This window comes from Abrus precatorius, unplaced genomic scaffold, assembly GCF_003935025.1.
Source record: "Abrus precatorius isolate BTA unplaced genomic scaffold, Abrus_2018 Scaffold2, whole genome shotgun sequence".
Classification (NCBI taxonomy): domain Eukaryota; kingdom Viridiplantae; phylum Streptophyta; class Magnoliopsida; order Fabales; family Fabaceae; genus Abrus; species Abrus precatorius.
The window spans coordinates 5,388,156-5,402,243 of NW_020874362.1; the positions used below are offsets into that span (position 1 = coordinate 5,388,156).

Consider the following 14,088-nt stretch of genomic DNA (forward strand, 5'->3'; position numbering starts at 1 on the left):
AAAAAAATATTATTTTATTTTATAATTTTAATATATATATCATAATTTTTTTATTTAAGAATGTTTAAAGGTTAATACAATTCTATTATTTATTAAGAAAAAATGTTATAATTTCTTATTTTTAAAACTTTAATAAATGATATTGCAATTTAAAAAGTTAAAAGAATAAAACAAAGTTAACAAATTATATTAAATTATCCCCCAAATAAAGATCGCTTAACAGTTGAAAATATTTATATACGTGCCTATCTTGTATTAACCCATTCCAAAGGCAAAGCAATTGGCCAGCATATTTTGCGTCTTTATTCACACTCGTCATCGCTAAAAATCAAACCAATCGGAGTTTTAAGTTCATTTGGATCGGTCATGAAATCTATTCACAATGTACTTTTTGTTTGGCAGCTGTGGTGATTTAGAAGGCAACGTGGTGTGTCTATATCATGTCAGTCGTGGCCTAAAGCGCACCAAAGATCCTCGCTTTTTCACGATGCACACACTTCGGCCTTGCCACTTGTCTCTACGTTAATTCTCCTACGTGGACCGAACTAGCTCTTATTGTCGCCGTCACCGATCCTCCCCTTCTTTCTATGAAGCACAAAGCTGATTGAAAATTGCTGCACTCCTAATCACATTCTATATTTCCATTCGTTAATCGTTATTACTAACTTAGATTAAAGGTTAATTTCTAAAAAGATTATATAAAATTCAAAATACCTATTTTCTATTCACAGCAGAGTTGGCGTGGCATTTCTTCCATTTATTCCGACCACCCAATTTGCTACTTGTCGAAAGAACAAACGCGAAAACAGGCATACATAAAAAATGGTCACGGGGAACATGAAAAATATAAATTAAATTATTTAAAGGGCATAGAGAAAGAGTTGATACGAGAGAGGCACACGCATCAGAGACACCATAAATCGAAACAAAGCGAGTTAGAGAGAAAGACAGAGTGAGAGCGTTTCGGAAATGTGGCGTTGCGTGGCTCGTGCTATTCGCGTACCAGCTTCTGAGAGATCCAAACCTAATCATCAACAACTTGGATCTCACCTTTCGAGATTTTTCTCTGTGCGAGTCAACCGTCTATTCCTCTCTCGATTGTTTATTTCCAATTCGTATATAGAGAAAATTTTACTTTCGATTTGAGGATCTCTTTGGATGCAGTAATCTTATCTTTTCGTTCTTTTGGGTTCTCATTGGGTTGTGTGGTTTTACTGAAACTGCATCGTTTTGGTTGTTGTGCAGAGTGGTGTGAACTCGTCTTACAATGTGGTGGATCATAAATACGATGCGGTTGTTGTGGGAGCCGGTGGCGCAGGGTTGAGAGCAGCCATTGGACTTTCGGAACATGGCTTCAACACTGCTTGCATCACCAAGCTCTTCCCAACCCGTTCACACACTGTTGCGGCTCAGGTATGAGATCTTCTTGAGCTTCCACTATTTATGTGTTTTCATATGCATTACTTTAGTTGTAATTTACCTGTCGGTAAGTGTAAATGCTCAATATAGTCTAAGGGTCTATCACTTTGGTCCTGACCTTATAACAATCCCACTTTAGTCCTTAATTTTTGTTGAAGATAGCTCTTTTTAATCCTTTCCTACTTCAATTTTCATTGTCATCCTTAATTTCTTAAAGATCATTCTTTTTAATCCTTTTCTAATTTATTTCTCGTTTTCATTTTGCATAAAAAAAGGACTAAAATGAATGTAATTTTGTAAAGTTTGAGATTGAAGTGAGAATTTTGTAAAGTCAGGGAGGAAAATGATGGACAGTCACAATTCGAGGGACTAAAATGGGTATTACTCCTTATCATAATATAGGATTTTCCCCTTTGCTGATCCTTTTTGTTTTTTGTGTTTCGGTTGCTTATTCTGTGACATAACTAGTCTCGCTCGAATTCAAATTTTTTAGATACTTTCTTTATCCAATTTTGAATTAAAAAGGAACAAAAAAATAATCTCGAAATCTTCTTCTTTAAAAAAAAAATGAAATTGTTACTTTTTCTTAATTTCATTAGAAAAATAAAGTATCAAAATAATTTTTAAATCTATTTATTTTATCCAAAATAAAAAAGAATGATATTTTTTATAAATAATTTATTCCTTTAATTCAAATAAAAGAAATTGTTATTCATTTAAATTTTAAGAGTTAATAGTCAAATTAGTTTCCTGGTCATATTAATCCTGAATGATGGAAATTTAGCCCAATGTTCTGAAGTGTGTATTGTTGGTCAATTAGTCCCTTGATGTGTATTTGTCGACCAAAATAGAACCTATAGGTTCTTGACGTGAGTAATTTGATTTAGACGAAATAATATTGAACATTGAGTGTAATTTCCATTTTTCTTGGAACTAATAAGATGACGCTATGGCTTGAAGGGGTTAATTTGACTGTTTATTCTTTTAAATAAATCTATTCATGGATAACGGAATTAGGGCTGTTGGTGACAATTTTAAATAGATGAATATAGCATTGGTATCTTCTTTCAATTTATTATCTCTCTGATGATCATACTCAGAAATTTTTACGTATGTTGTAAATTTGATATTACCCATTAATTATTGTAAGTTTGGTAATGTATTGTATCCCGTTATTGTTATCTAATGATCACTTATACCCCAACACTTCATCTTTGTTTGACATCTTTTTTGGGGATGAAAGACTTTTAAACTCAGTTAAGCTGGTTATTGTTTTATATTGATGAATGAAGGTTTGATCGGCTCTGTGTACCATATCATTATGTAAATCTGCTTGTCTAATTAATTCATGAATTAAAAATTATTGATGGTGCTCCAATGTATTAAGTTGGGCTATTCCACTCTGACCCATTCTTCTGAAATCCGAATATACTGGCATGCTCATGCATGGGAATGAAATTATGTGCAGGGTGGTATAAATGCTGCACTGGGAAATATGACCGAAGATGATTGGAGGTGGCACATGTATGACACTGTCAAGGGAAGTGATTGGCTTGGTAAAGGCTCAATCTTAAAAATTTTACTTTGCATTGTGTCCTACACAATTTTCAAATAATTAGAACTACTAGAAGTTGAGTAGTTTGCCATTATGAATATCATGACTGGTAGAAATTCTTTGAGTGGTTTTTTATTTCTTTTGTGGATGTGAAAAATCAAGCACTGTGTTCTACAGGAGACCAAGATGCCATCCAATATATGTGTCGGGAGGCACCAAAAGCAGTGATTGAGCTTGAGAAGTATGGGTTGCCATTTTCACGAACTGAGGATGGAAGAATATACCAGCGTGCATTTGGTGGACAGAGCTTAAACTTTGGAAAAGGTAGATGTAGATTTTGGAGGAAGGGTATTAGCCTTCTTGCTCTAAGCGTTTTGATCTTGACTTGCTTATGTTGCTATGGTATAGGTGGTCAGGCATATCGTTGTGCTTGTGCTGCTGATCGAACTGGACATGCTTTATTGCACACTCTTTATGGTCAAGCTATGAGGCATAATACCCAGTTTTTTGTGGAATATTTTGCATTAGATCTATTAATGAGTAGTGATGGTAAGCCACTCTATCAATTAGTTTGCTTTCCATTAAAACAATTTGCAATCAATTAATTGAACAAGGCCTCAGCATTTAATGATCATTTATGACTAAAAACTTTGTGCACAATGCTGCAGGAAAATTATATCCTTAAATTATATTTTAGGCATTCTCTTTTGTTTTTTTTAGTCTGAATTTTTTCTTTGATTGTTCAAATTATCATGTTTTAATTTGTAATCCGCCAAATTCTAACAGCGAGTAGTACCACAGTTTTGCCTAAAACTATAATACAAAGGTAAATAATAGTGTATTACACAATTTTTTAAAAGTTTTTCCTGGATGACAATTGGGATTATAATGAACAGCACGTCAGGAAAAATATGTATTTGTAGGAATAAAACCTCACTATGTTGGCATGTTCAAAATGGTATGAAAGCAACTTCAAAAGTCAAGATTACAACAAGGGGGGTGTATCGCATGTTTTTCCCCACCCATCTGGAAAATAGAGTCAACCATTACAATGTTAGAGTAGAAATTAAAAACTGAAATTATTTTATGTTTTATGCATATTTGTGGAAATCTAAAGAATTTAGATTCCCTTCTCACCATACCTGCTAACTCCTTTGTTCATATTATGACCAGTATGCAAGCAGCAAGACTGGTGAGGGAAGTAATGAGTAAAACTTTTAAAAATTCAATGTCACATGTCATATGAACAATTCACCAAAAGCTAGTCTTCCTTTTTATCTATATTTAAGATGTGAGATATTGGCTATATTTTCTTATTAGTTATCACGTATTTCTTATTTTTCTCCCATCTAAATATTTCTTATCCTTCATATTTACAATATGTTGTTATTTGTTTGTGATAAGCTTTCTTAAACATTTTCATTGGTGAAAAACAAGTTGACGTTTGTGTGTTGGAGTTGATGGCAACAACAACAATAACAAATCTTAACCCACTATGTGAGTTAGACAACATGGATTATTCAACACCATTAATCTTAGTAAAAAACTAAACTTTTAGAAATGTTTGTAATGTCTCTTTTAATAACTTTATCTAAGATGCATTTAAATTTCTCTTGACTCCTTTACAGTGAAGTAAAAGTCATGCACTCCAATTTCCTCATGTATACTATCATTTCTTATTCTGTTTTTTCTCATGAGACTACTCATTTACTTTAACATTCTTATTTTTGCTACTCATATTTTCTTCTTGTGTTGTTCCATTAAGGTTCGACATTCACTATCATAGGATAGCTGATTCATATTATAGTAGGGTAAAACTTTTCTTTTATTTTGATAGGTACTTTATAGTCACATATAAGCTTAATGTTTTTTTCCACTTTAACTACTTAATTTATAATTTATGAGTAACATTTTTATTGATTTTTCATTATTTTATATAATCAATTCCAAGGACTTGAAGCTGGAAACTAGTAATATAATATTATTTTCAATTTTAATTTTCAAAGCATAATTCTTGTATTGTTCTTTGCTAAACTTACAATGCATATACTCTTACTTTTATTCAATCGAAAACTCTTAGTTTCTAAAGTTTTCCTCTATATTTTAAGTGTAACATTAACCTCTTCTTTCGAATTGTCAACCAACATTATATCATCCGTGAAGAACACTTTGGTATAATCTTTTATATGTCATTTATAAGCACATTTAAATTTAGATTAAAACAAAGCTTAAAGCGGAGTTTTGATGTAAACCTACCCATATTGAAAAGTCCTTAGATATACCTCCAGGAGTTATCATGCACATAGTTATTCCTTCATACATATCTTGTTTAGCTCAAATATATGCTACACTGAGCCTTAATGTTAACCCATCCCTATTGAGAAGTCTTTAGATATACTTTCAAAAGTTTTCATACACATAATTATCTCATCATACATGTCTGCACAGCCCAAATATATGCTACATGGACTTCTTCCTTTTTTATAGTCTTCCAAAACACTTCTCTTGATATCCGATAGTCTGAAAATGTACTTTTTTCAAGTCATTAAAAGTCATATGTAAGTCTTTTTTCTTTATAGCGATACTTTTCTATCATTTTTTGTAAAAAAATATATAACTTTTTGTTGTACACTTTCCTAATATAAAACCAAATTATTTTTTTTCAAGCTCAGTTTTCTCTCATAAGCTATGCTCCATTACCTTTTCCTATAATTGTATAATGTGACTCAAATTTAATCCTTTTATAGTTTGCATAATTTTGGAAATCACCTTTATTCTTGTATATAGGAACCGAAACACTCTTCTTCCATTCATCTTACATATTTTTAAATTTCAAAATCTTATTACAAAGTTTAATGAGTTACTAAGTTTTTGTTTTCTCAAACTTTTTCCAAACTTTTATAGGAATATTATTAGAGTCAACCGTTTTACCTTTGTCTATCTTCTTTAGAAATTCTTTTACTTTTTCAACTTAAATCCTACAGTAATATGTCAAACTTATATCATTCGCTTACACTACTATCCTGCTATATTTTTATTTGTTCCTTATCCATCGTTAACAACTTTATAAATATATTTCTCCCATTTGTTTTTGTTTGACATGAAACCATCATTTTTCCTTCTTCATCCTTAATTCATCTAACTTGATCTAAATCTCTAGATTTTCTTTCTCTACTTTTGAAAAACTTATAAATATTTCTTTCACCATAATTTGTTCCAAAATTTTGATGGAACCCTTCAAGAGTCTCAAATTGTACTTCACTCACTGCTTACTTGTTTTATTTCTTACATTCCAGTATTTGCCAAATTTTCAACATTGTTGCATGTATGTAAAATTTTAAAACACAATCTTTTTTCTAATCTAAACCTTCATCTTCTATCATGATTCCTTGTCTTTTGGTCAAAAACCTCTTGATTCACCTAAAATTTTCTTGGCAATTTTCTTAATCTTCATAGTTATTTTGTCTCAAATGATATTAGCACTACCTTGTGTAGACCAACTATCCTCTTCTACTAACTACTTCTAAATGTCCAACTAGTTCTTAACTAAGTAGCCACCACTTAATTCTTAGAATAACGGTTTGTTAAATTCTCTATATACCAGTTTTGGAACGAATATCCAAAACTAAGATTATATGTTGTGTAGTAAGGCTCTCACTTAGAATCATTTTATAATCTTTGCAAATTCTTTTGTGTAAATTCCGTACCAAGTAAAAATCAATTTGCAACCTTGAAACCCTACTCTTATTAATGATTAGATGTTCCTCCCTCTTCTTAAAGCAAATATTTATAATCTTAAAGTCGTAGGTCATTGAGAAATCAAGGATATTGTCCGGCTTCATTTAACTCTCCAAAATCAAAACCACCATGAACCATTATAAATTGTCTTGCCTCACACTCAGCATGACCATTAACTCCTTTAAATCCTACCAGGACTTTGCTTTCAAGAGGACTTCTGAGCCAACTTATAGAGCATAAAGATTGATGATATTAATAGTGTCTTGTACAACCAATAACATCAAGAACGTGATCCTATTTTCAATCTTTTTAATCTCTACCGTGTTCTTTTTCCTAATATTATCCATAATTATGCCTACTCCGTTTCTTTTTTTAACTTTTCCTCATATAAAGTTTGAAACCTGTAGTATCTAGCTCCTTTACCTTATTTCCAAACCATTTTGTTTTTTAAAGGTATATGATATTAATCTTTCTATGAATCTTAGTGTCTACCAATTCTAACGAGTTTCTAAAGTACCGATATTATATGAACCAAACCGAAACACGCTTCTTCGAATAACTTCTCTACCCATATTAGTCCAGCCAAATGTGAGGACTCTTGCATTTAATATTACATCTGAGTGCCGATACATCACCTTTAAGATCATTTGACATTGCACTTGAGTCATACAATGCATTACTTTCGGGTAACGACTTAACCTTAATATCGTCATGTCAAAGGCCTAATACAATCTTACTCCTTTACTTGAGCTTGAGACCGACTATGGGGCCATAGGCAGAGTTGTTGGAGTTGATGGCAAAGTTAACTAATTTTCCATATTGGAAATGCAGGTACTTGTCAAGGAGTAATTGCCTGGAATATGGAGGATGGAACTTTACATCGATTCCAAGCAGCATCAACAATTTTGGCCACTGGGGTACATGATTTTCTTTTGCATGTTTGACACTTAACATTGAAGATTCTAATTGGACTTCACTTATAATGGACGTGTGTGTCAATCTTGTGTTTCACATCAGGGCTATGGTAGAGCATACTTCTCTGCAACCTCAGCACATACATGCACCGGAGATGGCAATGCCATGGTTGCACGTGCTGGGATCCCACTTGAGGTTTCTTTTGGGATTTGAAAATTTCATTATTGAGATGAATTTTTTTATAGCAAGTCTTTTATCACTCACACTCTTGTCATAAATTCTGTAGGATTTAGAGTTTGTGCAATTTCATCCAACAGGTATATATGGAGCTGGCTGCCTTATCACGGAAGGTTGGTGATTTTAAGTCCTTATTTGCATTGATGGCTTGCCTTTAAGTTGAAATATATTGTGCTTCTCATTTTCTTTCTTGGGCCTTTGTAGGTTCTCGTGGCGAAGGTGGAATTCTTAGGAACAGCGAAGGTGAGAGATTTATGGAACGATATGCTCCTACTGCAAAGGATCTTGCATCAAGAGATGTAGTCTCAAGATCAATGACTATGGAGATCCGGGAAGGACGTGGTGTAGGTATGCAGGCTTTAAATTGATAATTTTATGTTGTGATAAAAGGTCTATAAAACATATAAAGAATCTATTAGTTTGTAATTGTACATAATTGTTGAGATATTACTTTGATGGAAACCAGTGTTTGAGCATATAGAGTTGTATTCAAGTTTGCTCTTTCTAGAAATACACATTATTTTCTTGAAGCATGACCTTTGTATTCCCTGTATTGGAAAATATTTGATCTTCCAGTTTAGTTGGACATTTTTGCTTGTATTGACATTGGAAATTATTTTCAGGACCCCTGAAAGATCACATCTATCTCCACTTGAATCACTTACCCCCAGATGTTCTCAAGGAGAGACTACCTGGTATCTCTGAAACAGCTGCTATTTTTGCTGGTGTGGATGTAACTAAGGAACCCATTCCTGTTTTGCCAACAGTGCATTATAACATGGGTGGTATTCCAACGAATCATCATGGAGAGGTATGATGCTAAAACAAATTGGTTAGCCTCCACTGAAAGAAAAAAACCAGAAAGAAAAATAAAAACCGAATGTAACATAATTGGTCACAGTCATGCCTAAATATAATTTCTTGCCGAGCAACTGTTTAATACTGTTATCAATTCGCTTACTTAAGACTACCTGTTTTCATATTTGAAGAAAACTTTTGTTTCTATTTATCCGTCATTTTAAGTTTCGAGATAGCATTAATTACTATTTTCTCAATTATACCCATGTTTAAGAGAAAGAAAGAGTGTGAAATGTCTAAGTAATAATTGAGAGATATAAAGGACATACTAGGAAATTATAGATGACTTTTAATATAAATGAAGAGATTAATTATTTTTCTTAATCTATCTGCTATTACCTTAAATGATAGATAAAAAGAAATAGAGGATAGGGAGAGTAGATAGTAATCAACAAAGAGTACATACCACAGGGCTGATCATTGTTTGGATTTGTGCCCTTAAACAGAGAGAGATTGAGCAGAAATGGATTTGACTATTCTTTATTATTGAAGCAATTTTCCATTTTATTCATGCTACTACTGAACACCCAAACAGTTTAATTAGATGTCTTCTAAACATCACAGGAATGAATAAAAACAGATAAAGTTCACTCTTGGCTTCTTTTCATGTTGAAAAATGCTGTGTTCATGAAGTTATCACAAAATCTGTGATCCAAGTCATGTGGATAGCTATGAATTCATTTATTGATGGGTTTACCTAGATGTCATTCTAATATTTTGGTGAACCATTTTGTACTTGTAGCATAACTTTATTCCCATTACTATGAATATTAGATCGTGTATAATAACTAACTTGCATCATTGCACTCAATTCAATCTATCAGCGATTCTAATACAATTCTATTATTCTTTTCTGAATCTGTCTTCCTAGTGAATAATTAGTGCCTTTTTAATTTCTCAAATTGCTCCTCCTGCAATTTGAATATATATATATATATATATATATATATATATAGTGCTTTTAGTGTTCTCTGTACCCTTCTGTCTGTCTGGCAATAGTGAGATCTTTTCTTATTAATTTCTGTCTATGGCCTACATGATTACTTGTTTGGATTTAATGAGTCAGTCTTATACTGTCATGTGTGCAGTTCATACAAGAGTTGCGGTCTTATTCTTTGAATTAGTTGCATTTCGTTTCACTTTTCTTTAATAGAAAATGTAGTCTGATATGACGTTTCTAATTCAGGTAGTTACTATTAAAGGTGACAATCCAGATGCAGTAGTTCCTGGATTAATGGCTGCTGGGGAAACAGCATGTGCATCAGTCCATGGTGCCAATAGACTCGGTGCAAATTCACTTCTGGACATTGTGGTTTTTGGTAGAGCTTGTGCAAATAGAGTTGCAGAAATTCGTAGGCCAGGCAAGCTTCATTTCCAGTTACTAAAATAGATAAAATAGACACTGAAATGAGGTGATAAAATAGTACCTGTTTTCCGTTTTGCAGGAGAGAAACAAAAGCCTTTGGAGAAAGATGCCGGTATGAAAACTATTGCTTGGCTGGACAAATTGAGAAATTCTAATGGGTCGTTGCCAACTTCAAAAATTCGGTTGAATATGCAACGAATAATGCAAAACAATGCTGCGGTGTTTCGTACACAAGAAACATTAGAAGAAGGTAATCCTCTGTTGATCAATGATACCTGTTCTTCTTACCCCCTTCATTTCTTTCCCCAAGTGACGTGTCTAACCTTTACTGCTTCCATTATTATCTTCTTTCTCTGATTTTCATCTGGTGTGGCAGGTTGTCAATTAATTGATAAAGTATGGGAGAGCTTTCATGATGTCCAGTTGTCAGATCGAAGTTTGATATGGTAAAACTTCTATGACCAATGTTGCACATGTTCCTATTATTTCAAGAAATCTACTCGTCCATTTTAAAAGTTCATTGGCTCTCAGGAACTCTGACTTGATGGAGACTATTGAATTGGAAAATCTTTTGATAAATGCCTGCATCACCATGCACTCAGCTGAAGCGAGAAAAGAAAGTAGAGGTGCTCATGCCCGTGAGGACTTCACGGTTGGTGCTATCTTCTGTATAAATTTCACACCATTAATATGAATAATGGTTGTCTGACTGAATATGTTGCTTATCATTTACAGAAAAGAGATGATGAGAACTGGATGAAACACACTTTGGGGTAAGTCATGTTTCAATTAATTTGCTATTTAAAAAATTAGACATTTGAATTCAGTTGGTTCTCTTCATTTCTAGTGGGAACCTGATTCCTTTTGTGTATCTTACTCTGTTGATTCTTAAGAGCACCAGAGCTTGAGTCTTGAATTTCTTGTGTTGTTAGAGAAGCCAAACAGTCAATAAACTAGTGACGTGACAGTGGAATAATATCTTGATTGGCAGTATCTGGTGTTTGTATTATCCTAAAGTCAATAAATACGTAGACTGTTAAAAACCTATTTTGTAAATTCGTCCTTCCAAGTGATCCTTGCTTGAAGATCCTGTCACTAGGTAGTTTTTACTTTTCGTTCCAGCAAGAGATAACCTTTAAGTAATTTTGGGTCTTTGCAGTCTTTCTTGTAAACGAATTTGAAGTGGTGACATGATGCAAAATTGTGCATACATCGAGTTTTGGTGGCAAATCACTATAAATGTTTCTGTTTATAGTCGTAAGACCAAGAACACTGAATTAGTTATTTTGCAACCCACTGGTGAAGTTGAAAAGTTTCCGATTGACCGCAGGGCGTGCAGGGGTTGTTGGGTCAACTAGTATGCTGGATTTGTTGCAGTAACATTATCGATGATAAAATACTTGCGTCTGCGAGTTGCTCCTGTTAGCTAAGCTTTTTGTGAATTGATTTTGCAGATATTGGGAGAATGAGAAGGTCCAGTTAGATTACAGGCCGGTGCACATGAATACTTTGGATGAGGAGGTTGAGTCATTCCCTCCTAAAGCTCGTGTTTATTAATATGCTTGCTAAATTATTATGGATGGCTTACACGGATTGTTTCGCGAAATGTGGAATGACAAGTGCAAGTGAAAGACTCTGATAACGATTGTTTTATTCATCATCAATGTTAGACTGCTCTATTCCAGCGCATCGTCAATGCTACAATGTCTGTATTTAAAGCCGAGAATAATAACAATTAATCCCAGCAAGTTTTACTGCTCTCTTGATCAATAATTTTGACCAGATGTACTATCTGCTGAGTAGATTATTTGTACCCACATAAGGTTGTGCAAGGATTAAATTGACAAAAAAATTAATTCAAATCTAATTATACGAATTAAATTTTAAATTATTTTATTTTTTTAACTTTTTAAAATAAGTTTTAAAATTTAGATTTTATTTGATACTGGTTTTAGGCCAAATCGGATTTAGAACCGATTTCAACTAAAATTGGATCAATACTATTTTTTGTTGAAAATAGTTTTAAATTTAATTATTTACGCAAAACTAAGTTTAAACTTATTTTTTAATCTAGTTTTTTAAGGCAAAATTAATTTTAAATTTTATAAATTTAGTTTTTGAGTAAAAGTAATTTTAAATTCAATTTTTGTTTTGGTTATCAATTTTGAATTCTCTGTAACTAAACTACATGCCATGTAATAACATTCAAAGTCTAAGAAGTAATAAGGAATTTACTGTTAAATTATTACATATATAAAGCAAGATTTAAAGGTGGCATGAAAATCATGGGGAAGGACGATGCACTTGACCATCAGTATGCAGTAGGATATTTTCAGTGTTTAGGGATTTGTGTATTATTTCATTTGAAAAGAGATGTGAAATTGTAGAAACATGTGCGAGTACCAATTTAATAGCACCAAATGCATCAATGAGGTCAAATAAAAGAGAAATTATTAAAATGATGCATATCATAGTTGAAGATTAAAGAGACAACATCAGAATTACAGAAGTTTGTAACGGGACAATATTATATTGAAAAGTACTTGTGCATTATAAGAAATTACAATACAAAGAGTATAATTATTGTCTTCCTTTGTTATCATTAAACGTAACCATTGTTCTAAAGTTTAAAAACTCCTCTTGCTGCCATCAGTGTACTCAAAACAAGAAACTATAACTTTAGAATTTTGATAAAGAAGTCTTCAATGACAGTCCACTGTTGGCCGGTGAGTTGTTCTAGATGAGCAATTCAAGCTTTCAAAGTTTGCCTTCAAGATATTGTTGAAGGCTCAAAGAGATGTTTGCTATTCAAAATCTTTTTAAGTGAGATTCCTAGAAATTTATTTCCTGAGAATATATTTTTGTTAAGTAACTTGTTACCTATATTTATTTACTAAATAACTTTTCCAAGAATCTTTTTATTTTCTCTCATTCTCATGTTTGGTATTAAAATAACTTATCCAAAAATGTTATTACTTTTACAAAAATACCCTTAACTTACCAAAAATAAGAGCACATGCTTACCAAGAGTGGGAATAGAGCAGCTATGAAGGAGAGAACATGAGAGAGACTAGTAAAGTAGAAAGAAAAGAGAATGCAAAAATGATTTGCAATTGATAAAGTGAAGTAAGGTAAATGAAACATTTTTGTCTAAAAATTTCATATTCTTGGGTAAGTTGAGGATATCCACCTGTTGAGGTAGGAAAATGAAAATTTCAATTTCTTCACAATTCAAGTTTCCTACGAATCTCATATTCCTGAGAATATGTTTTTGTATCTTATACCAAACATAGGTAAGGAAAATTTTTAAGTAACGTTTCTGAAAAAATTAAAAGTTTCTGGACACCTAAGACTCTCTAAGGGGGTGTTTGGTATCTAGAATCTTTTTAAATGAGATTCTCGAGCATGTGTTTTAGATAACTTGTTACATTAGAGGGTCTTTGGTATCCAGAATCTTTTTAAATGAGATTCTAGGAAATGTGTTTTCTAAGTAACTTGTTATCCATATTTATTTACTAAGTAACTTTTTCAGAAATCTTTTTATTTTCTCTCATTCTCATGTTTAGTATTAAAAAAACTTATTCGGAAATGTTATTACTTTTTATCAAAATACCCTTAACTTAAATAAAAGATATATAAAGCTCTGCAAATAATGGCAACAAGTAAACCAACAAAAAAAATAAAGAATAAGTAAAGCAGTGCAGGAAAATAAGAGAGGAAAATGAACAAAAATAAGAGCACATGCTTATCAAAGAGTAGGAGCAAAACAGCTATGAAGAAGAGAGCATAAGAGAGACTAGTGAAGTAGAGAAAAAAGAAAGTGCAAAAATGATTTAGAATTGGTAAAGTGAAGTAGGGTAAAGGAGACATTTTTGTTCAAAATTTTTAGATTCTCATGAAAGTTAAGGATACCCATCTATTGAGATGGGAAAATAAAATTTTTGATTTCTTCATAATTCAAGTTACCCGTGAATCTCACATTCTCAGGAATATTTTTTTG

At 32.4% G+C, this 14,088-nt stretch overlaps 1 protein-coding gene across 1 annotated transcript; it reads left to right on the forward strand.

The window, feature by feature from the left end:
• Positions 1-554: 554 nt before the first annotated feature.
• Positions 555-11,977, forward strand: LOC113857609 (succinate dehydrogenase [ubiquinone] flavoprotein subunit, mitochondrial-like). The gene is made up of 16 exons (XM_027489684.1): positions 555-1,068; positions 1,246-1,413; positions 2,888-2,975; positions 3,152-3,298; positions 3,383-3,523; positions 7,544-7,629; positions 7,730-7,822; positions 7,914-7,977; positions 8,069-8,212; positions 8,488-8,675; positions 9,909-10,083; positions 10,168-10,338; positions 10,465-10,534; positions 10,620-10,740; positions 10,824-10,861; positions 11,543-11,977. The coding sequence occupies exons 1-16, from the start codon at positions 970-972 to the stop codon at positions 11,643-11,645; spliced, it is 1,896 nt and encodes a 631-aa protein (XP_027345485.1). The 5' UTR covers positions 555-969; the 3' UTR covers positions 11,646-11,977.
• The last annotated feature ends 2,111 nt before the right edge of the window (positions 11,978-14,088 follow it).

Excerpts from the sequence above, each read along its gene's own strand:
- LOC113857609 (XM_027489684.1), top strand. The coding sequence starts at position 970 with ATGTGGCGTTGCGTGGCTCGTGCTATTCGCGTACCAGCTTCTGAGAGA. Across the intron at positions 1,069-1,245 it reads ACCTTTCGAGATTTTTCTCT|AGTGGTGTGAACTCGTCTTA; the intron begins GTGCGAGTCAAC and ends GTTGTTGTGCAG. Across the intron at positions 10,535-10,619 it reads TCAGATCGAAGTTTGATATG|GAACTCTGACTTGATGGAGA; the intron begins GTAAAACTTCTA and ends ATTGGCTCTCAG.